The sequence below is a fragment of the Candida theae genome, assembly GCF_024610275.1.
Source record: "Candida theae strain CBS 12239 chromosome Unknown scaffold9, whole genome shotgun sequence".
In the NCBI taxonomy this organism is placed as follows: domain Eukaryota; kingdom Fungi; phylum Ascomycota; class Pichiomycetes; order Serinales; family Debaryomycetaceae; genus Lodderomyces; species Lodderomyces theae.
The window spans coordinates 161,977-185,067 of record NW_026261447.1 but is presented as its reverse complement, the minus strand read 5'-3'; the positions used below and the strand labels follow the sequence as shown (position 1 = coordinate 185,067).

The 23,091-nt window shown below is 40.2% G+C and overlaps 11 protein-coding genes across 11 annotated transcripts; 7 read left to right on the top strand and 4 right to left on the bottom strand. All coding sequences in view use genetic code 12, as the record gives it.

The window, feature by feature from the left end:
* Nucleotides 1-779: 779 nt before the first annotated feature.
* GAC1 (protein phosphatase regulator) lies at nt 780-2,870 on the top strand (the record flags this gene model as incomplete). The annotated part of the gene is made up of 1 exon (XM_051752950.1): nt 780-2,870. One exon carries the CDS (start codon nt 780-782, stop codon nt 2,868-2,870), a length of 2,091 nt encoding a protein of 696 aa, XP_051608018.1.
* A 668-nt stretch (nt 2,871-3,538) lies between these two features.
* KGF57_003521 (uncharacterized protein) lies at nt 3,539-5,143 on the top strand (the record flags this gene model as incomplete). Its single annotated transcript, XM_051752949.1, has 1 exon — nt 3,539-5,143. One exon carries the CDS (start codon nt 3,539-3,541, stop codon nt 5,141-5,143), a length of 1,605 nt encoding a protein of 534 aa, XP_051608017.1.
* A 152-nt stretch (nt 5,144-5,295) lies between these two features.
* ALK6 (Alk6p) lies at nt 5,296-6,825 on the bottom strand (the record flags this gene model as incomplete). The annotated part of the gene is made up of 1 exon (XM_051752948.1): nt 5,296-6,825. The coding sequence occupies one exon, from the start codon at nt 6,823-6,825 to the stop codon at nt 5,296-5,298; it is 1,530 nt and encodes a 509-aa protein (XP_051608016.1).
* A 1,289-nt stretch (nt 6,826-8,114) lies between these two features.
* Nucleotides 8,115-9,293, bottom strand: KGF57_003519 (membrane insertase; the record flags this gene model as incomplete). The annotated part of the gene is made up of 1 exon (XM_051752947.1): nt 8,115-9,293. One exon carries the CDS (start codon nt 9,291-9,293, stop codon nt 8,115-8,117), a length of 1,179 nt encoding a protein of 392 aa, XP_051608015.1.
* A 186-nt stretch (nt 9,294-9,479) lies between these two features.
* On the top strand, nt 9,480-10,748 carry KGF57_003518 (uncharacterized protein; the record flags this gene model as incomplete). The annotated part of the gene is made up of 1 exon (XM_051752946.1): nt 9,480-10,748. One exon carries the CDS (start codon nt 9,480-9,482, stop codon nt 10,746-10,748), a length of 1,269 nt encoding a protein of 422 aa, XP_051608014.1.
* A 156-nt stretch (nt 10,749-10,904) lies between these two features.
* On the bottom strand, nt 10,905-14,293 carry SMC6 (DNA repair protein; the record flags this gene model as incomplete). The annotated part of the gene is made up of 2 exons (XM_051752944.1): nt 10,905-14,162; nt 14,231-14,293. The coding sequence occupies 2 exons, from the start codon at nt 14,291-14,293 to the stop codon at nt 10,905-10,907; spliced, it is 3,321 nt and encodes a 1,106-aa protein (XP_051608013.1).
* Nucleotides 14,294-14,871: 578 nt separating this feature from the next.
* Nucleotides 14,872-15,540, top strand: YAF9 (Yaf9p; the record flags this gene model as incomplete). Its single annotated transcript, XM_051752943.1, has 1 exon — nt 14,872-15,540. One exon carries the CDS (start codon nt 14,872-14,874, stop codon nt 15,538-15,540), a length of 669 nt encoding a protein of 222 aa, XP_051608012.1.
* A 225-nt stretch (nt 15,541-15,765) lies between these two features.
* Nucleotides 15,766-17,016, top strand: KGF57_003515 (uncharacterized protein; the record flags this gene model as incomplete). The annotated part of the gene is made up of 2 exons (XM_051752942.1): nt 15,766-16,049; nt 16,449-17,016. The coding sequence occupies 2 exons, from the start codon at nt 15,766-15,768 to the stop codon at nt 17,014-17,016; spliced, it is 852 nt and encodes a 283-aa protein (XP_051608011.1).
* Nucleotides 17,017-17,428: 412 nt separating this feature from the next.
* PEX1 (AAA family ATPase peroxin 1) lies at nt 17,429-20,572 on the top strand (the record flags this gene model as incomplete). Its single annotated transcript, XM_051752941.1, has 1 exon — nt 17,429-20,572. The coding sequence occupies one exon, from the start codon at nt 17,429-17,431 to the stop codon at nt 20,570-20,572; it is 3,144 nt and encodes a 1,047-aa protein (XP_051608010.1).
* A 39-nt stretch (nt 20,573-20,611) lies between these two features.
* Nucleotides 20,612-21,517, bottom strand: DPP3 (bifunctional diacylglycerol diphosphate phosphatase/phosphatidate phosphatase; the record flags this gene model as incomplete). Its single annotated transcript, XM_051752940.1, has 1 exon — nt 20,612-21,517. One exon carries the CDS (start codon nt 21,515-21,517, stop codon nt 20,612-20,614), a length of 906 nt encoding a protein of 301 aa, XP_051608009.1.
* Nucleotides 21,518-21,958: 441 nt separating this feature from the next.
* On the top strand, nt 21,959-23,035 carry RFC2 (replication factor C subunit 2; the record flags this gene model as incomplete). Its single annotated transcript, XM_051752939.1, has 1 exon — nt 21,959-23,035. One exon carries the CDS (start codon nt 21,959-21,961, stop codon nt 23,033-23,035), a length of 1,077 nt encoding a protein of 358 aa, XP_051608008.1.
* Between the last annotated feature and the right edge of the window lie 56 nt (nt 23,036-23,091).

The following is a 23,091-nucleotide window of genomic DNA, read 5'->3' as shown; positions in this document are numbered from 1 at the left end:
CAATTTAACACCCCCTATTGTTCTCTATTGTTAATTTGAGCTTTTGTATTTATTTTTTCGTTCTCTTCTGCTTTGTGTTTTGTGTTTGTGTTGGGTGAAAAGATTGATTTCTTTTTTTTTCTTTTTCTTCTTTTTCTTGGTACTCAGTCGTTTTGTGTAATATTGTGTGTTTTCTTAGTAATTTTATGAATGTCTCCTTTTTCAACCGCAGTATTATTAATAGTAAATCTACATACATATTATACATACATATATCATCTATAATCCACAATTTTATTTAAAAAGAATCTTGTAACAGAACTCTTTCACAACTGTTATACTCTCGAGGATTCTTTGAATAACATACACCCCTTTTTTTGGAAGGTTACCATCATATCATAACCCAGACCATATCTCATCCTACCCTTTGGTCTAGCCTTTTCCATTCCTACCCACTCACCCACCCATACTTTTCATCACACGTCTACCCACACCCTTGTGAAGAATTTTTACTGGCAAATACCAAGACCAGAAACACATCACATAACAACACAACACATCACAACCCATCACAACACACCCAACTAAGATCAACTTCTTTTACTCGTTGCTTTCTGGTTTGTCATCTTTATCTGCTGTTTTTTGTTTTTTTTTTTTTTCTTTTTCTTTTTCGTTTTTCTTCCTTGCTTTCGAAACACAATAGCAACAACCAAGTGACTGGAGAAGTTTCTACGCATATCACAAACTAAACACACCTATATTCGCACACATCCACACACATCAACACATATTTGCATAGCATGTCAACTATTGTAACTGTTGATTCATCACGCACTTACTCCATAAGTCCTCCTCCTCCTTCTTGCACCACATCATCGTCTCGATCTCCATCTCCTATATCTTCAACCTCCTCCACTTCGTCATCAACCTCATTTTACCAGACATCATCTGCTACATCATCAACTGATACTTCGGCAACCTCGTCAACTGATTCACTAGATACAGTCAAATCCTCAGCTTCTGTTTCAACCGTCAAATTGTTTCCATTTTCATCATCATCATCTCCACACGCATCAAAAGTGGTTGCATCTTCATCTTCGGATTCCATCACCATCCCAATACTGCGTACACCAACACCACCTCAAACAACAGAACCTTCACCTTCATTACTGCAGGATACATCAACACAGCCATCGCAACGGCAAACAAAGCCAAAGTTTAAACTTCCAAACTACTATGTACCACCAGCTAAACTAGTCCATCCTGCAGTTACTGTTGCCGTGTCTCCGCCATCACCCCCACCACAACAACCTCTTCCACAACCCAAATCATTGTTGCAGCTGGCTGCTTTCAACACCACTCCTTCTACAGCTAAACCACCACTATTGCGCAAGAAATCGGGTGAGTTGATCAAGTCTTCACTTAAACTACCTGCATTACTCCAACGTTCCATCTCATCTCCACATATTTCAACTGATGGCGAAGTTGGTGGTATTGTTTCGCCACGTAAACTGGTTAGATTTGCTTCAAGATTAATCAATGTTCGCATGTTTGATGGCTGTGATACACCTGCTTCTGTTTCAAGTGCTGGTTCACCTTTGGATTCACCCGATGAAGATGAAGAGGATTATTTCTATGCCAACAGGAACAGGGCCCCCAAGTTTGGTTCAGGTTTTGCCACTGATGCATTTGATTTATCAGCACCTGCTTATATCGACGATTTTGAATTTAGCAAGTTTACCAATAGGACAACAAACTTTGATTGGGACTTCAATGTTGCTCAGCCAAAGGAGGAAATTAAGCAGTATAGATTGACTTCACACAATATTCCATCTACTGGAAACCATTTGTACAGCACCACATCTCAGTCACCATCACCATCACCATCACCCGATTCATCAAAAGTCTGGATGACCTCAGCGTACTTGTTGAAAGTAAACAACAAGACATTTTTATGTGGATGGTTAAATGTCGTAAACATTGCATTTACAAAGGAGATCAATTTGAAGTTGACAATTGACAATTGGGCCACTAGTATTATAGTTGGTGGGATCACAAAGTACCAAAAGAGTCTTGATCCAAACTTGGATCAGTTTAAGTTTATGTTGGATCTCGAACTGTTTAATATTGTTGATGAAAAGACTATTGAATTGTGTCTTGAGTACCACACTAATGGTCAAACGTTTTGGGGTAATAATGGACAACAAAATTACAAATTTCACATTGAGAGAAAGGTCAATAGACAAGTTCCAGTGCAGCAGCAGCAGCAACAACAACTGCAACAACTGCAAATTCCACCACAGCAAAGACCCAGTCTGAGTCTGGGACTGAGACTGAAGGTTAAACTGAAGCTGGCCAACGCTCTCAATTCATCAGGATATGAAGAGATTTGTAACAAGTTGCTCAATCATAAATCCACATTGGCATTGAATTTCACAAACGATGAGTTTTCATTCAGACCAAGCTTGAAAAAGAGTTTTTCTACAAGTGATGTCACAAGTGCTACTGGTGATTCCAACTCTTTTGTTTCTGGAAAGTATTCAAATAGACAGCGCCAAAAACAAGGCGGTCATATGACTGGTGGAGCTGATAATGCAGGTTCTGGAATCAAGGATATGACGTATGCTGATATTTTACAAAAGTATTGTTTTGCAGGAACAACGCCAACAACAGCCACTACATCAACAGAAGATGCCACGACTAGTAATGCGACAAGTATGTCTGCTGCCGTAGCTAGTACACCTCGTAGTAGTGGTAGTGCTACTGCAATTTCAGCTGGATTGGTTGCTAGCGCGCCAGCTAGTGCACATTCGAGTCCAATGTTGGGATCACATTCACCAGTGAGCAATACTGTCACCACTACACATAATCCAACAAGCATCTTTATCTGAGCAAACTCTGATCATGGTTGTTCTTTGATTTATTCAGCATATTGTGGTTTGATTGAGCAGTATATTGTTCTTGTATATTTTCAATTCACAATTTCACACACACACTCATTTTCCTTTTTTGGAGGGGGTTCCCTTTTTTTCTGTTTATTTGACTTTTCTGTTTTTTGTTCATTACATAGTTATTTTTTCATCTAATAGATATATTCATAATCATCGTTAAGAGAGGGTATGTTGTAGAAGACGCGCGTGATTGTATATGTGTAGAGGGAGTGACTTGAACAAATCTTATTTTAACTTGCTTTATTTACTAAAGAGCAGATCTTACTGGGTGTTTCATTTTCTGGCCAAAACCGTAGGGGATTGCTGTAGTTCTTGGCTTTATGCGGTCGCTTTTATTCTGCTATGTAGATGATGAGGGATTGAGGTTTAGTGTAAAAGATTAAACACGTGCACAAAGCATATATATATAGTTTTTTTTTTTTTTTTTTTTTTTTTAAAATTCAAGGATTTTTTTTTTTTTTTTTTTTTTTTTTTTGATAAGATTCACTGAAATATTGGATTGCGTTGTGAAACCAACAACAACAAGAAACCCCACACACCAAGGCGTATCAAAGACAGAGCTTGCTGGTGTATAAAGTATCTACCAATTGCGAAATATAGAGTGAGATATGGGTAACGATGATGATCAAATTGCGTTGAGTCACAGAGATGGTGACAAAGATGTGCATACTGGGCAAAGGATGAAGAGTTTGCGGGATCAGCGAGAGATTGAATCAGATAGGAGCAAATGTGGCTCTGATGATCGATCTAGTGATGGGAATGGCGGCCGCAATGGGCAGGATGAGAATGTTGAAGGTAATGGGAGAAGCAGACGAAGGAGTGCACGAGGTACAGAAGGGAGTAGAGACAAGGGGGGAGGAAAGATCCAAGGAAATGGTTCCAAGCAGCGCCGTGGTGGAAGTCGAGGTAGAGACCTCAGTGCTCAAAACCAAGCACAAGGAGAGCAACGCTCACGACTCAGTATCACGCAATTTGAGAGACAAACTGCTTTGGAACAAGTTGCTCAATCGTATGAATCATTACTTCACCCAATACGAAATCTACATCGACAACACGATCCGTACAAGACAAATACCGACATGGTAGTAGATCAAATCATGCAAAACTACAACAACCAAAACCAAAGTGACATTCTCGCCAATCCTCGCCTAAGTAACAAATTCTACAAACGCAATTTCCAAACTCACATGCGCCACATGCTCAATCGAGAATTGATTTTATTCAGTATTGATATTGAGGCGTGGGAGATGCATAATCAAACGGTGACGGAGATTGGCATTGGGATATATGACCCGAGACGTAATTCGGCTTTTAGTGTGGTTCCCGAAATTACCAAGTTGCATATACGAGTGTTGGAGAATATGCATCGGGTCAATGGGAAATTTGTTGTTGATCACGCAGTGAATTTCGTGGGTGAGCCTACTTTGGTTATGAGTATGCGCGATCTGGTGGTTTTGATCCAGGCGTTGTTTGATTATTTCTTTGAGTATGTTGGTGGTGAAGATGAGGGCGTTGCTGGTGCTGGTGCTGGTGCTGGTGCTGGTGTTGGTGTTGGTGGAAATGGTGGGTTACTGACGTATTTGGTCGGACATGGTGTACCTGGAGATATCAAGTGGTTAAAGTCTATAGGAATCGAGTTTCCGCAAACGTACTCTGTGTTGGACACGTTGGAAATCCTCAAAATCACTCACGGGAAACAAAACTTGAGTTTGGCGAAAGCATTAGCTAAAGTTGACATACCGCATCCGTTTTTGCATAATGCTGGAAACGATGCATATTATACGTTGCTCCTCGCTTTGAGGTTGCTTGATCCTGGAGTTCGGTCTTTGTACAAGTTGGATTTGTGTGTTGATCGGAATCTGATGATGAGTGAAGAAGAAAGACGAGTTGCGAAGGAGGAGAAGCAGAAGGCGAAGTTGGCGAAACGGGCGTTGAGGGAGTTGAGAAAGTCGCTGAATGAGGTTGATGGGGCGGATGGACTGGTGTCGTTTGACAATGACAAGGTGAAAAATGGGAACGGGCACGGGCTGGGTGAGAGAGATAAGAAGAGAAAGGGGAGAAAGAAAGCGACGGGTCCACATAATGTTGCTCAGAGCGTACGGTGCTCTGCTTCGGATGCTGTATTGTATGTGTTTGGTGGAAAGTCATTGCCTGAGGAAAAAGAGGAAGAGGAGGACATTGATAAAAGTGGAAATAGTACGACGGAGGCGTGATATTATACCGAGTGACTTAAGTTAAGATTGGCAATTATAGAAGTCTATAGATTAGTAAAACTAGGCTAAATATCAATCAATGGCATTATCGTCGCATAAAATATCTGCATTATAAATACTCGTATCCAATTAATACACTATATCAACTTGCTTCATTTGAAGCTAAGCTTGCATCCATCGATTAATCTCATTGTGGCAGAAGACGTCTTTCTCCAAGGTTCCGGACCAAGATGCAGCTCACAAGTGTCGAAATTTTGCAACAAGCGAATCGTGATGTATGCCGCTTCAGTCAATGCCAAAGATTGACCAAGACAAGCACGAGGACCCACGCTGAATGGCATAAACGCGATACCACCATTACGTGGCAATTTTTCCCATCGTTGAGGAATAAACTCATTTGTGTCCTTGCCAAAGTACTTTTCATCTCGATTCCCGACCCATAGCGAATACACAATTCTTGTTCCCTTGGACACAAAAATAGGTGCATTTCCATCGGGCCCGCCACCACGTGGTAATGTAGTGTCCACTGATGCAGTCTTGGACTCGAATGGTACTGAAGGGTTGATTCGCAACGTTTCATTGATACACCACCTCAAGTAATTGCAATTTTGTATCGAGTCAAACGTGATGGATTCAACAGTGGGGAAATCGTGACGAACAATATCACGCAATTGAGCGTAAATTTGAGGGTGTTTGCTCAATTGAGCAAAAAGAAACGTCATTAGTCCACTAGTTGTGTTGCGACCAGCCAATATGATGCTCAATATCTGATTACGCAAATTGATGGGGTCTTTTGTTTCATGAGCCAATTGATAGAGGAAAATCGTGCCATCGTCGGATTTCTCCTGCAATTCACGAGTGTTCATAGCAAGGGCTTTTGCAATGTAGTAGCCGACAAATTTGTGTTGCACACGTATGGCATCTTGAAGTGCTTTTGGGTTGACCAAAAACATCAAATGACCCAAGATTGCTCTTGTCATCAAGTAGTTTGCCGACACGTCGAAGGCAATGCTGAATTGACGTTTCAATTCGGGGTCGATACCAGTTTGGGATGATTGGCCTAGTGCATCCTTTAATGAATCGCTGCTTTCACCTAGTAACAAATCAGTCGTAAAGTCCATAGTAAAGAATTGGAAAATGTCTTGCATATCGACAGCTTCACCTTGTTGTTGCTTGACTAATTCAACAACTCTAGCGGCAAATGGTTCCATTTTGGCAATTTGTTTTACATTTTCCTTGGTGAAGGAAGGACGCAACATGACGCGTGAATGTTTCCATTGTGCTCCTTCACTTGAGAATATGCCGTCACCAAGTAAGATACCAAATGCCTGTGGGCGGGGCCATATGTTCCATTCGTTGAAGTGGGCCAGTGACATCATATGGCGGAGATTTTCCGGCTCGGTTGTCATGATGAATGGTTTGAAGAGGGCCATGCCTTGGAAAGTTTTGGCTTGGGCTCGAGCAAATGCTAGTTCGAGGTTTTCAAACGTGGCGCCCTTTTCCATCATTTGTTTGCGAAAGATGATCTCGTATAATCCGATGGAGTCGAGCCAGTTGCGTGGTGGGATCCGTTTGACTGGTTTGCAACCTAGTTTCCTGGCACGGTTGTTGAGTTGAGCATTGTGGAGAAGTTTGTAGATGATGTAGGAGGCGATGATGATCAAGTATGGAATATAAGTCATTGTTGTGTATATGTATTGAAGACTATTTTATTGATAGAACTTCATCTGCAAAAGAACTATTTATAAAGTGATAATTGGCAGTAGAAAGTTAAGGGATATTCTATAAAATCAATTTATATATATATGGTTTAAAATGGGTTTTAGTTGTTTTGGCATGTGAGATTGAACTAAGACTTGGTGAGAAAAAAAGGGATTAAACTCCGAAAATAACAAAAAAAAAAAGATTTTATGGTTTAAGTTTACTCCGCATTTTTTCAATTTGATAATATATGTATTTAGATATATATATTAATACATATATCTATATAGTTGTAGTGTGTGAGTGGGGAAAGACAAAATTATATACAAGAAGAAATATATGTATACCAAAGTTTTGTTGTTGTTGTTGTTGTTCTTGTTCTTGTTCTTGTTCTTCTCTTATCTCCAGCAGTTCGAGAGAAACTGGCTTATCTCCGAAACCAAACCTAACAAAAGCAAACTAAAAGAAAAAGAAAAAGAAAAAAAGAAAAAGAAAAAGAAAAAAGTTCATCAAAACCACTTTACGTCATCTTTTTCTAGTCTTTAGCTCTTCAAATAAACTCTTGTATATGTATATATATCAAAGGAAGAGCTTGTGGAGCGGTATTTACAATACTTATCATGGGCAGAAGCGGCTCATCCTATTTCCACAATCAGCAATAGCATATATCTTAAAGAGGCAAAGTGTCTTTAAGCGCAAGTCAATCTCAATCTTGAGTCTTTTGATATAGGCAATGTTAACATGCTCTCAAGACTTGAGTGCAATACAACCATAATGATATGCATTATATACACACGTTATTTTCTGATACTGTATTTAATACACTCAACTTCTTGATATATGGTTGCGTTGAATAGTTCTTTAAACTACCATACCATATACGTCAACAATATCAACATATAAAAAACTGAAATTTGATTTCACATTATTTGATAAAACATTTTATTCAAAGTTTTCAAACAAATAAACTTAATTTTGCATACTAGCTATACAGTAGTCAAAAATAAGCTATTTTTTTAAGCTATTTCCAAGGTCTTATCTCACAAGCTAAAAGAGCAGCCAACTTTTATAATCCACTTTCAATTCACACGTTATACCTTATTTAAACTATATAAGAATCCCCATGCGGTTACAACATTTGGTAGCGTCATTTGCAGTCTTGATTCTCAAATACTTTTCTCTCTCTTACAAATGATTGAGTACCTATTGCAAATAGATACAGAATAAAATATACAATTCATGGACATAACTATATACACATCTACGACATTCACTTTCTTCCACGCTTATCATGTCTTTCTCTTTTCTTGATGTACCCGTAATCATCAACAGCCTTTCTATGTTGAGTCACTTCCAACCTCTTGTTTGCATCCCTGGCCGCTTTAATACTTCTTTCCTTTGACTCATCAACAAAGTTAGTCACCATTTCTTTCAACGACTTGGGCAGACTCGTGGTGCTCTCATTCAATTGATGAATGGTCAACTTCTTGGGCATACCCAACAACTGACGCAACGTATTGCTCTTGAAAATGGCACTTTGTATCAACGACAATACTGAGTTGATGGCAAAGTACAAAACAACAGCGGCGGAAAAGTTTTTGGTTATAAATATCGATATTATGGGCACAATCGTCATCACTTGTTTCATACTGTTTGCAATTGCATGTTGACCAGTCTCACCACCGATTCTAACGACGGCAATAACTGCAGCAGCTGCAATGGCTTGCAATCCCAAGTATGGGTCAACGTCACTCAAGTTGGTAAACCACGCAAGACCTTGATCCGTAAATCCCTCCACTGGATGGTTGGCCATTTTCCGAAGAGCTTGGAAAAAGCCATACGCCAATGGTAACTGAATAATTGGCGCCATTGAAGCCAAAGTCGAAACATTGTGCTCCTTCATCAATTTACGTCTTTTTTCCATCCCCTTCAATTGGTCCTGTGTGTCTCCCCCTTTTATCTGTTTCATAATGACATCCAATTGTGGTTTTATTTCGGACATTCTAGTGGCATTGGAACTGGCCTTGACGTAAAGTGGGAACAAAACAACCCTAATGGCAACTGTGAGTACTGCAATCGTACCCCACCAGGGTAATCCAGTGTACACATGAGTAAACTCCAATAGTTTTTCAATTATACTAGTTGGACCCCATCCCTGGGCCAAACCAATGGACTCTAAGTAGCCAATCTGGTCGGAGTGCAAGTTAGTGACTGTTTCTGCAACGTTGTTTTCGTCAGCAAACGAAACTAACTTATCCTTGATCTCGTGTGCGGTGCTGGAAGATGAGTTGTAACGTAAACTGGATGCAAATGTAGGCGTAGCAGCAGCAGCAGCAGCAGTAGCAGTAGCAGCTCTCAATGGAAACAGCGACCTTGCTGCTGTTAGTCTTAACTGGTTTCTTAGTATGGCCGCCCCAACTGGAACTCTACTTATTCCAACTTTGAACATGATGGGGTTGCACGGTGTGACTGTTGGATCTGGAGAAAAGGTGAAATTTTTTATTTTTTTTATTTTCTTTTTCTTCTTTTTTTTTTATTTTTTTTCTTCTTCAATTGTTCTCAGTTCTTTTGCACATCAGATGATATAGCCAGACCGAACGCGTTATGAGATAGCCACCAGCAGGGATAAGGTATTATGATATATGCGAAAGTTAGAATACGATCGAGTCTACGACATCTACGTCTACGTGGAGCCAGTGGCACACTTGTCAATGTGCAAAGGCTAGCCATACAGACTAGTACCAATTACTTGACAACCACCTTGGTTACTGAGTCCCTCTTCAAAACTGCACCCGCTTCCAAGATTTTTCAATTCCTCGTCAAGAATCATGCACAAATAGATCCTCAGATAAGTCTCATATTGACATACAACTTGCTTCGACAAAATAATCTCCAAGCGGCTGTTTCATTACAACATTTACTTTTAACTAATGAGCAATACCGAATACCAAATGAGCTATGGAATGTATTTCTTGATAAAGTGTGTTGCGAGTCGAGTTACTTTGGGGCAATGCTTATCTTTCATGAGTTGGTTGATAATCATTCGTTTTACGACGAAGTCAGTTTTGCAGTACAAGAAAACGATCAAGTACCATTCATCATCAATCCTACAACGTTAGTCTCCTTGGCTAAAATTTTTGCAAACAACAGTGATTCCAAACGATTGGAAGGTACATTGCGGTACTTCCGAAGGTTCCACTCCTATCTAGATGAACGCGATGCCTATAAATCTTTGCTTGTGCTCAACGTTGAAGTATATGCTCAAATGGGTGATTTCAATCAAGCATTGGCAAAATTCAAAAACTTGGCATTTTCATCGAGAAGTCTTTCGAGCAGCAACAACGCAACCAAAGTTTTGCCAACGGCGGCTCATCTGTTCAATCAATGGAGGCTGTCCAACCTCCAACTGAACCAATATCGAATTGATTTCATCCCTACATACCCATTAGATATCCATCAACAGTTGTTGGCACAGATATGTCAGAGTAGAGTGTTCAATCCAGTAGTGCAGTATAACGTCTATTCTCCATGGGCGCCCATTATCCAAACGCCAATTACATCATCCGACTTACCCCGTTTTCAAAAACTCCTAACTGATTATATTAAGCTCGAGGAATTGTACGACTACAATAAACTCATCCAGTTCATAAGGACAAGTCATCTCAATCTACACATTTTCATCGTTACGGCGTTATGTGATTTGGATAAGCACGAATTGGCGTATGCCGTGCTCAAATCATTCAATTCGTATGGCCAACTATTGTGTAAAAGTCCAGCATTTGTCACGTTACTCAAATCGACACAAAACAAACCTGAACTAGCCGTGTTGCAAACAGACATTATCAAATATTATCGTCTGTTGAACAAGGGGCATTTGAATTATCCCGTGGCGGCTTACGCATGAGCTTTTACAAATTCCTTGTATAAAGAAACCTACAATGGTGTCAACATGTTAAATAAACAGAAAATAAGTAATTGTTACATTAAAATAGCTCCTTCTCTCTCCCTCTCTCCCTCTCCCTCCCTCTCTTCCTCTCTCTCTACATATATACACTGTCCCTCAATTGTCCCGTCTTGGATCAGACATCTTGTGGATCTTGACATTATCACCTGTCAAATTACCAACAACCGCAATATCCTGCGGAGTGATAAAAATGTTTTGCGACTTTGAATACCTATCCAACTCATGAAGGAGCAACTTGATACTAATAGATCGATTCACCGAGTCCATATAAACATCAAATTCATCCAATCCTCTAATCCTTGAATTCATCGTTTGCCAAATGGCCAACAAGAGTGCAATTTGCGTATACGATTTCTCACCACCAGAGAGGGACTCAACAGTACGGTTCTTGTCATCAGTCTTGGTCTTGACTAATAAATCCAATGTTCCCTGCTCGAAATCCAACATTAGTTCCCCTCTAAATCCTCTGATCTCCATAGAATCTTCAAATGATCGTTTGGCTATCAGCACGGCGTGCTTGATAGTAACTTCAAAGAATGCGACACGCACAGCAATCTCTCGATCCATTCGCTGAATTAGGTCCTTCAATTCACCCTCCCTTGCCAATGCCACTTCTCGCTTCTTGTCGGCGGCTTCCATTGCCTTTAGCACTTCCTCCAAAGTCGTTCCTAAAGCTTGCTCTCCCTTCTTGATCTTTTCCTGAACCTCATCAAACTCTTCTCTTATAGTCTCTTGAGTATCACCTTCGGTAATGATGACTTCGTCTCGATTACATTTTTCTTGTGCAACTTGAGATTCTTGTTCTATCAATTCTTTAGCTCGTTGCATCTTAGTGTTTATCTTTTCAATAGATTGAATGAGTATTTGCTTCTTTTCCTGTAACTCAACAATCTCATCTCTTATCTTTTTGATATACTCTTGGTGAGTTTCTAATGCTGTTACCGCAATATGCAATTTGGAATTCTTGTCTTCAACATCTTCCTTGATACTCTTTCGAGATTGAGCGCTAGCATTGTATTTTTCATTGTCCTCCTCTAAACGTTCTTCAAGTGATTCATGGACACCTTCAAGTCGACTCACCTGGGCAGTGTCTTCTTCAATTCTCAATTGCAATTTCAAGATATTCGACTCATCAATCTCCTTGTCAATTTTGTCCTCAAATACAGCCTTTTTACGCCTCAAACTATCCACAAGGCGCCTCAATTCATTTTGTTCGCGATACAACTTTTCTCTCTCACTATCAACGTTCAGTTTGAGCCCTCTCAACTCTCGTTCCATGCTTTGTTGATTCTGAATTTCCATGTTGATCTCGTCCTTCAACTCACTTAATAGCTCTTCTTTGTTCTCCGTTCCAAATCTAGGAAGTTTCCCCAGGTAATATACAGGATCCAGTCTAAGGACACTCCCTTGACGACTTACTCTACTCCCCGAAGAGTTTCCAAACTGCGTCAAGGCTCCATAAACATTTGGCTCATAGCACATTTTTCTTGCTTCTTCAGCAGATCGAGCAATCACCAACTTTTCAATCGAACTGTTATCAATAAGTGCATACAACACTGCATCTTCACTGATGTTTAGCATGTCCAAAACCGTTGTGGCTTTTGCTTTCCCACTCTCATAATGATAACGTTCTGTTTTACGAACAATGATGTTATGGGACATATGGTGCTGTTTCAAAATCCTGTCCAATTGCGCTCTATCTCTTTCATCACGCACGATAAATGCATCCAAGCTCTTACTCAAAATTGCATCTAAAAGCGGTTTCCAATTTTGAAATTCCCTCTTAACAGTAATGTAGCTACCCAAGGGACCAATCGGTTTGGATTGCCACTGGCATCGGTCAATATCACGCATAACACCCTGAATTTTGCGTGCGTCCCATGGAGTGTATCTTGAAAACTGTTCCTTTTCCAACTCCGCTTGTCTAGAACGGAGTTCCCTTAAGTTACGACCAGACGCATCTCTAGCCAGTGTCAACTCTTCTAGCCTAGAATCAGGATTCGACTGCAATGCTTTCATTTTTTGTCTGCATACGGCCATATCCTCTTCGCTTTTTGCAAGTTGCTCATCAACTTCAGCCAATTGGTTTCGAATCTCTTCCTTTGATCCACCTTCTTGTTCCTCGATTTTCCTTCGTTCATTCTGGAGTTTGCTTTGGGTGTACTGAATATTCGTATTCAAGTTTTTTATTTCCCGCTCATTCTTTTTCATATCTTCTTTTATAATGTCAAGCTGAAACTTCAAAGTGCGTAGTTCCTCCTTAGCTTCTTCATAACGCTTCGTCGCAGACAGGAGATCGGCTTCAGCGGTTCTTACTTTTTCCCGGATAATTTCCTCTTGTGGCTGCTCCTTTATAATCTCCTGCTCATAATGCTGTATACGCTGCTTGAAAATTTCCACTTGTGACTCTTGATCGGCAACTTTCGCAACGTATTCCTCCATTTTGTTCTCCAATTGTTGAACATTGAACCAATGAACTTTTCCAGTTATTTTCTTCGCGAGCGCCCTGAAATGATCGTTCTTTCTATGAGCATTTTGCATTTGAGCAACCCGTTCGAATTCAGCCTGGCAAACTTCCGTATATTTCTCCGCATGCTTCAACCTACTTTTCACGTCAAGTAAGTTTCTTTTAATCTCATCGTAATTTTGATAAATATCAGTGATGTAAGCACCAGACATAAAGTATTCGAATTTGGTTTTTGCAGTCGCACTAGTCAAGAATTCACGTGCCTTATCTTGAGACAAGAAAGCCAATGGGTTGTCCACTGTAATATTGAACCTGAAGAGAATCTCATCCAATACTGCTTTCTTGTGTGAGACTGTCTTTCCACTCTCATTCTTTATCGCATATGTGTTGGCCCCAACTCTTTGTAGTTTTCTTTCGATTATGATTTTTTTACCAAACTCTTCCGGTTTGTAGGCTATAGGGCCCTCGTTCTTTAAAGTGATGCTGATACGGGATGTCAGTTTGCCATCTTTAATCAAGTCTCGTATCGAGCTTCCTCTGTTAGTATCATGAGCTTTAGCACCCAATCCAACTGAAATTCCTGTTAGAATAGCACTCTTACCTGACCCGTTTCTCCCAATAATGAAATTAATTTGAGGACCTAAGCTCAATTCAAATGAATCATGGCACATGAAATTTTTCAAACTTAAATGTTCGATAACCCCCCCTGGTGCTGGAGAGATCCCATCGTCGCCTGGGTATTCTTCTGTGTCTGACTCTTGTGAGTCGTACTCTTCATCTGAAGCCAGGACCGAGTCTTCTTTATTTTCATCCATAGGAACCTGGGTCATCATGGCACGTTTCTTGCGTGGTTGACTTACTGTTGAATTCAGGTGCTGGGAAGGGTTCTGATTGTCATCCTTTGTGCTTGTTAGTAAATTTTCTCAAGAGATTACATCCAAGGAATTTGACATACATTTGGAAGGTCATTGTGGTTAAACGTATTGTCACGGGGCCTCTTGATTGACGTAGCCAGCATCCTTGAGGAGGTGACGATGATGAAGCTGAAGATAACACGGGAATGGCACTTGTTTTTTTTTTTTTTTTTTTTTTTTTGGTGGGGGGGGGGGTTATATTTTTCCTTTGCAACGCGTCAACTAAACATTCAACAACATTGACATAAAAGATGCGCAATATGACTTAACCATTGGTTAGCTATTGAGTAAATGCGAACCGAAGAGTGCTGGAATTGGAGATTGGCCTTATATGCTACGTGCTATATATTGTGGTGTGGTCGAGTGTTGAGTGTACTACTTCAAACGGTGCTCAGAACGCGTCTGTCCTCGACTCAGTTTCTCTAACCAATACCATCTGCTCCGGTGAGTAACTACCAAGGGTCCTAGTATAGAATCACTATTCAATCATTCTTATTTCGAACGCATCATACCCAGCTAAGGGGAGAATCAATATAAGTATATATATATACGTTACTGTAAATCACGTGAAATATGTGCTACCATCTCACCTTCAACAATTTTTTTGTCAAATCATCATCATCAACAACAACAACGTTTGACTGTGATTCACACCAAGGTGATCAATCACTATAATAGAACGATGAGTACTGGCTCTAAACGAATCAAATTTGTATCCATATCGCTACCCATACTATACGGTAACCATGCGTACAAACTCACTCCAGAAATGCGGAAACCCACAACGCCACCTGACCATACGCACGAATGGACTGTCTTTTTCAAACCAGTCTTGGGAGATTTGGACTTGACGCCGTTGCTTAAAAAGGTTACCTTTAAACTACATGAAACGTATGAGAATCCAGTTCGTACAGTAGAACATCCGCCATATCAGGTCACAGAGACCGGGTGGGGTGAATTTGAAATAATAATCAAACTACATTTCCAACCAGGGGTAGACTTGGGCATTAATGAAAAGAATTTTCAAATCTTCCATGCGTTGAAATTACACCCTTACAACCCGCAGCAACCAAAGCGTGAAAATGGCGAAGTGCATTCAATTTTGTACGACGAGTTGGTGTTCAATGAACCTACTGAAAGGGTATTTGAAATCTTGACAAAAAAGCCAGTTAATCTTATACCGTATGAGTTGAGTGATCCAGACAAAAGGGACCAAGAATATATCAGACCCGATGAGATTGATGAGTTAAGTCGGTTGGATGTATATATCCAAAAAGTGAAGGAGGAGATAGAGAATCAAGCCGGACAGTATAAGGAGTTGGAACAGCAGAAACTAGCTTTGACTCAGTAGAACTATGTATGAAGAATACATTGTGAATTCACGTAGTGTTAAGTGTTCTAACTATTTGCTTAGCGGTTGACCTTTGTAACTGTAAAAATACAAAAAAGTGAAAATGGCGAACCTAAACGCTATGAACAAAAAAAAAAAAAAACATAAAAAAAAAACCCGCATTCAGCTCTCAGCTCATTACAACGCACCATTTGCAATTGATATACAATCTGACCTCCACTCCATATGCCAGAACTAATACTAAACATCCCTTTTCAAACACCACACCAGGCAAGTATAGCCAAGAACTCACTAAAACCGGATCCCGTTTTGAAAACAAGTGAGTTAAAAATAGATTTTGAAGTTGACGATAAAATTCTCCGATGTAAATTTTCCGGAATTAGTGATCGTGTCATAAGGGTATCGATTAGTAATGTGTTGGATAACCTCAAAACTGTGATTGAGTGCATTGACGAGTTTGAAGGCAAGAAGGATAATCTATGGGAGTTGGAAGACGTTCAAATGAACGGGTGAGTGAATGGTTTCAGCTAGAGCAGTTGGCAACTGGAAAACAAACCAACATAATTCAGTGTGGATTATGACTACAGCTCAGAGAAGTCCGGATTCAATCTAGACGACAACATTTACCTGCAGATAAGGAGGTGAGTAATAATTGAAATTTCAACTTGTTGATATGTGACTCGGATTCACTTTTTCAAAGTCATCCGATCTATGGGACAGCAGAGTTAACCTTCTTGTGTCGCCATTCATTGTAATTTAGACACTCTATCTTGTGTAGTTGAATCACATACCGTACCTTTGCCAAAGTGACGAAGGTAGCGCTTTCTTTGAGGACAAATGCACAATTCTCGCCTAATTCAATTCCCTGATTCCCTAGACCGAGGTGTAACACGATAAACTTCAATCAGTCAAAGCATGGGTTGGTTCAGTGGAAGTGGTGGCTCCGCACCTCCATCAAAGGTGTCTCTGGTATCAGAGTACAAACCAGAACCTAAGCAACAGCAGTATTTGGAAGATTTACCACCAAAATTCGAAGATTCTGATGGGTCATCTCCATCTCCATCTCAAGCAAAAGCAAAAGCACAGCATTCAACACAACCAACACAAGCGACGCTAGCCGATGCAGCTAAATCGATTCAACTTTCCGACTTCACGATAGATAGATTCATCAACATGCCATGTTTTAGAGAGGCTATGATTACTGGCTTTCAAGCGATGGGTGTTTTGGGGGTCATTACTTTCTTAATTCGAAAGGATTTGAACAAGTCGCTAAATTGGTCAGTAGGTGGGTTCTTTTTGGGAAATATGGTTGGGTGGGAACAGTGTAGGTCGTTGAGGAGGAGGTCGATGCAAATGGTGGAGAAGGCAAAACAGGACAGGGAGGAGAGGAATAGGAAAAAATGGCAAGAATTGCAAAAGAGTCAAGCGGAGAGTGACGATATGAAGAGGTTTAACGAGTTTAACAATAGAAAGTAGCTGGGGAGGGTATATCCTTTCTTTGTATATATATATAGTAAACAGTTATAGAGATTCTGCCTCAAAAGCTGAATTATCTGCTTGTCTGTGTCCAAGGCTTCCTATAGCAGGCACATAACTTCATTTTTACTTTGACTCTAGTCTATATCAAACAAACGACATCAGCTATATTGTGTGCATCATCTGCATTGTAACAGAATATGCACTTATTGCAAAATTAAATGTCTTGGTGAATTCCCCCACTCCCTACTCCCCACTCCCCACTTTTCGGCGTTGAAAAATTTCCCAGTGATTAAAAAAAAAAAAAAAACAAAAAAAACCACGGTCAAAATTTTCTTTCCTCTGCAGTTACCAACCAATTCTACAGAGCTGACATAATTTACAGGCAGCATCAGCTGGAAAGTTTGACATCATGGATAATCATAGAGCCACTATTGCATTCAAAACTTTGCGGTCGAACTTGGTGAATTTGCCTTCGAATTTAACCAATCTATTATTCACGGCCAATATTCAAGTACAAGATGTCATCATAGAGATTGTTTCCCCACCCGGAGCGGGTCTGCAACTGAAGGCATCAAAGAAGTCATCGTATGCAGGGTGGTCTGGGATGTCCTCTTCTACCTTGCAGAGCTTGGAAATAGACCCGATTTTTGCCCAGTCCTTGTCTATCCCTGATAAAGCATTGGTATACATTAATTTAAAGTTGGGCAACTACGAAGCGTCGAATATAAACTTGGAGCCCTTAACCAGTTCAGATTGGGAGGTTGTTGAGTTGAATGCACAATTGATCGAGGACAAGTTATTGAGTCAAACACGTTGTGTTGCATTGAATCAAATCTTGGTGGTTTATCCCAACGCCAGCACCTCAGCAAAATTGCTCGTGACTGACATTGGATCCACTGAACACAAGTACGCTAAGGTATCCCCGTATTGTGAAATTGCAATTGCTCCCAAAGTGAGAACGAAAAGCGAGGTGCCTGAAACGACTAGCGTTAGTAGCCGAAAGAGCTCATCAAAAAAGGAGAATTATAATGCATTGCCCCTGGTTTTGAAAAGAGGGATTAGTTTACCTCATAAATTATACAGGAATGTTGAGGATAGTGGGTACAAAGTATTTGTGAATCGCAGCGAGATACCGGACAATTTCGGGCCGTATGCTGCCGTGTCGATCCTTCCTGGTCCAAATGACTTGAAAAACACATTACTGCAAGACAATGACGTGAAGGAAAATAAAAGAATTGTAGCTGAGCTTGTGGACTATGATGGTGTTTCCAATAATGTAGGGTTGTCCCGGAACTTGGCCATTGCTTTGAATGCATTTGAACAAACAGGTAACATTGTTGTTTTAAAGCCAGCAGTTAGTGAATTGCTCAAACGTCCCACTACCTTTATCATACAACCGTACACAATCACCTCAAATAAAAAAAAGGAGGTGAATCAAACAAAAACAACCAAATTGACCAAACAATTAACCGAGGCATTGTATCCACAAATAGCAGCTGTGCCGGTTACCAATTTTATGAAAGTCCCTAGTATCGCTGGTGTATTACCATATGGCGGGGTTTTGAGATTTCGCAAAAATGAAAATTACAACGCTTGGATCAAACCTTATGATTTAGGTAGAAAAAAGCCTATCAAAATCGAACTTGGAGAAGATCTACTTCGCCCACAATCATTTATCCAGGAAATTGAACTCGAAGGCTCTGCTAAAGAAGCTGACAAGCCGATTGGTATTGACAAAGTTGTTTCGGATTTGGTTGATTCGTTTCTTGTGTCTTCAAACACAGGAACACTTGTATATGGTAATTCAGGAAGTGGGAAGACTTTGTTTCTCAAACAAGTTAGTAATATATTGAATCAGGAGCACGGATACTTTACCAAATTTGTCTCTTGTGAGACGCTCATGAACGAATCATTTCAAAACCTATCAAAAAACCACATTTTCAAATGGCTACAGCAATGTTCGTGGAACAAACCCTCATTATTGGTTCTTGACAATATAGATAAAATCATGAACATTGAAATGGAAAACATGGATGCTACAAAATCAAACCAAACTACGGAATACTTTATTTCGCAATTGACAAAATTGCATAATCAACCAAATTCAAATATTTCTATTCTTTGTTCGTCAACGTCAAAAGAAAGCTTGAATAAGCTTTTACTTGGTTCTCATTTGATTGAAAATTACCATCATGTGACTGCGCCTGATAAACCTTTGCGTTTCCAAATTATTGAAAAGTACTTAACCGAAGATTTAAAGTGTAAGTTGGATGTGGACTTAATGGACTTGGTTAGTGAAACCGAGGGCTACTTACCCAATGACTTGAAGATTCTTTGTCATCGAATTTACCATCAGTGCTTATCCAACCTGTCTAATGAAGATGAAGAAACAACCAACGTTGTTGAATCCAAGCACATAGATGACGCAATTAGCGGATTCACTCCTTCGAGTTTGCGTGGTGTCAAGCTCCAAAAATCGGGCACGAGCTGGTCCGATATTGGTGGGCTAACCGAAGCCAAAAGGATTCTTTTGGAAACACTTGAATGGCCAACTAAATATGCACCGATTTTTGCAAATTGTCCCTTGAGGCTTCGTTCAGGTATTTTGCTATATGGGTATCCCGGTTGTGGTAAAACATTGCTTGCTAGTGCAATTGCTGGACAATGTGGGTTAAATTTCATTTCCATCAAGGGGCCAGAGATTTTGAATAAGTATATTGGTGCTTCGGAGCAAAGTGTACGAGAATTGTTTGAGCGTGCACAAGCGGCAAAGCCATGTATATTGTTTTTTGATGAGTTTGATTCGATTGCTCCCAAAAGAGGGCATGACTCAACGGGTGTCACTGACCGTGTTGTTAATCAAATGTTGACTCAAATGGATGGTGCTGAAGGATTGGATGGAGTATATGTTCTTGCTGCTACTTCGAGGCCTGATTTAATTGATAGTGCATTGTTGAGACCAGGTAGATTGGATAAGAGTGTCATTTGCGACATGCCTAATTTCGAGGACAGGTTGGATATCTTGAGGAGCATAACCACGAAGATGGACTTGTCTGAGGACGTAAAGTTGGAGGAAATTGCAGACCAGACAGCCGGGTTCAGTGGTGCCGATATGCAGGGGTTGGGATACAATGCATACTTGAAAGCTGTTCATGTGAGACTAGAAGAATTAGAAGCCAAAGATAACGATGAGGAACAAGGTAAAGATGATGACGAAAACGCAGTGGAGTTTTTCAAAGTTGGTGATGCACCGAAATTGAAAAATCCCGAGAGGATCAAATTGTTGCATCAAATACAGCAATTTGTTGCAAATGAAAAGCAACTGGCTAGTGATCACTCCAAACAGTCTAAACTGTCTCGTGTCGAGCAGCCCAAAGTGCATATCACGCATGCAAATTTTGTCGAATCGCTCAAGGAGACAAAACCATCAATTTCCCACTCGGAAAAGACCAAATTGACCAAAATCTACTCCCAATTTATTGATAGTAGAGATGGTAACATGCCAGATGGAAGTGCAAGCAATGAGGTTGGTGGAAGAACTACATTAATGTAAAACGCTAAAATATAAATACCATACAGAATTGAATGATTCTTATACATCGCTTAATCTAGTATAGTTGGGGTCATCTTCTTGACCAAGTTTACTATTGGACTCTTGACTTTCCTCTTCAATGATGATAAAATTGTCATAACTCTTTTCATGGCTAATCCAAGGAAACAATCTCAAATACGACCAAAACCCAATACCCAAGCCCAATAAACTGCCAAGTAAGACATCAACAAAATGGTGTCTATAGTCCCTGGTCCTGCTCAAAGCAATATACGCAGCCATCAAGAAAGGTGCGGCGCCAATCAAGGTCCTCCAGCTCCCAACTTTGGTGTTTGGGGCCTGTAGCTGGCCAAGTAAAAACAACGCCAAAAAGCTCAATCCTGCAAAGCTTAGTGACGAATGTCCCGACGGGGTGGTTCTAAACCCATCTTCCAACCGTCCCAAGTTGTCTGTCGTACACACTTCAATAGACACAAGTGTATTAATGGGTGTTGATGGATCTGGGATGCATCTGGCCAAGAAATCAGGACGAAGACGACCAATCCAGTTCTTCAAGACATCAGTAACTACCGATGTAATTAATACACTCAAACACAATCCAATCACGGCAACGTAGGTATTGTACAATTTGTATTGTGGTGTCGTGAGTAGCAAGGATACGACTATCACGATTGCCAATGGGATCCATGTCGAGTACACAAACAATGCAGTACCTCCCACAGTTTCAACCTCAGCAAATGGATGTGATATGGTTAGATCATTGATGAAAAATTGTCTGTGGAATGGCTTGATGTTGTATAATACGATGTACAAGATGATTAGAATAACAATTAGAATCAAGTCGGTGATTCTCCATTTCAAAATGGTTGGTGATACGAATCCCAAGTTTATACGGTTGAACCGTTTGTTGGGGTTGCGGAGGTTGTTCAAGATATCTTCAAGTGACATGAGAAATAATTTGTACTGTTGTTGTCTGTGTGATTTGTCGAACAAACCAGTCTGGATAAAGTTGAATGATATGTATTTACTTCAAGACAAGAGAAATTCCTTGAGCCACATCAAAGAAAAGAAAAACGCAACCCGTTGAGGTTATCAAAACTTCTAACACTGCATATGAGTGTACAGTGTACAAAATAACCCTCTAAATATCAAGCCAGTGTCTCCTGTTGAGAAGCACTTCAATACTTATGCATTCTTCCATGATCTAAGGGCTCTTATAATCTCAACCTAAACCAAGGGCTAAAGTATGTATTTCACGTGACCTTTTTCTGGCGCGTAATTCTGGAAAAACCAACATCTTCCTCCTCTATGACAAAATTTCAATCGCATCAGACGTGTCGCTTTCGCTCAATCAACAGCCCCCTCCCCCACTCCTCCTCCATATTTATAATGACCACCACCTCATACGAAGAAGAGAAGCTTCACCATACACCATGGGTTGAAAAATACAGACCCAAGAACCTTAACGACATTGCATCACAGGAACATGCCGTAAAAGTCTTGGAAAAACAAGTGTCAACGGGGAACTTGCCCCATATGTTATTCTATGGACCTCCAGGAACCGGTAAAACATCAACCATCTTGGCATTGGCTAAGCAGCTATACGGACCTCGTTTGTACAAGTCCAGAGTATTGGAATTGAACGCGAGTGACGAACGAGGTATATCTATTGTCCGTCAAAAGATCAAAAACTTTGCCAAATTGACCGTTAGTAACCCAACACCGGAAGATTTGGCCAATTACCCATGCCCACCTTACAAAATCATCATTTTGGACGAGGCTGACTCCATGACGAATGATGCGCAAAGTGCATTGAGAAGAACCATGGAGACGTATGCCAATATTACCCGATTTGCATTGGTTTGTAACTACATTACGCGAATTATTGACCCATTGGCTTCAAGATGCTCGAAATTTAGATTTAAGTTGCTCAATAATGAAAATTCATTGAATCGGTTAAAGTACATTGCCAGTGAGGAAGATTTGAATTTGGATAGACTGCAAGGTGAGGATGAGGTGTTGAATGAAGTGTTGAAGATTAGTAATGGGGATTTGAGAAAAGCAATCACGTATTTACAAAGTGCGTCCAAGTTGAGCACAAGCTTACAATTGGAAAACGGTGAGGATGCTGATGGTCAAGCAAGTGGGTTAATCACCAAGCAATCAATTAGAGAGACTGCTGGTGTCTTGCCTGATGCATTGATTAGCCAATTGGTTACTACGATAAGGTCAAAAGATGACACGAAATTGGTCAATTTAGTCAATGATGTGATATTGAGTGGGTGGAGTGCGCAACAATTAATTGACCAATTACATGAAGTTTTGGTGATGGATGATTCGATAAACTCCTTGGTCAAGAATCAAATTGCATTGATATTATTTGACACTGATAAGAAGTTGAATTATGGAACTGATGAACATATCCAATTACTCAACTTGGTTCTACAAGTATCAAAGGTTATATAGATGAAGTCAGAGAAGTTTTGAAAATGAAGGCATTTTTGAAATTGATACGTACATTT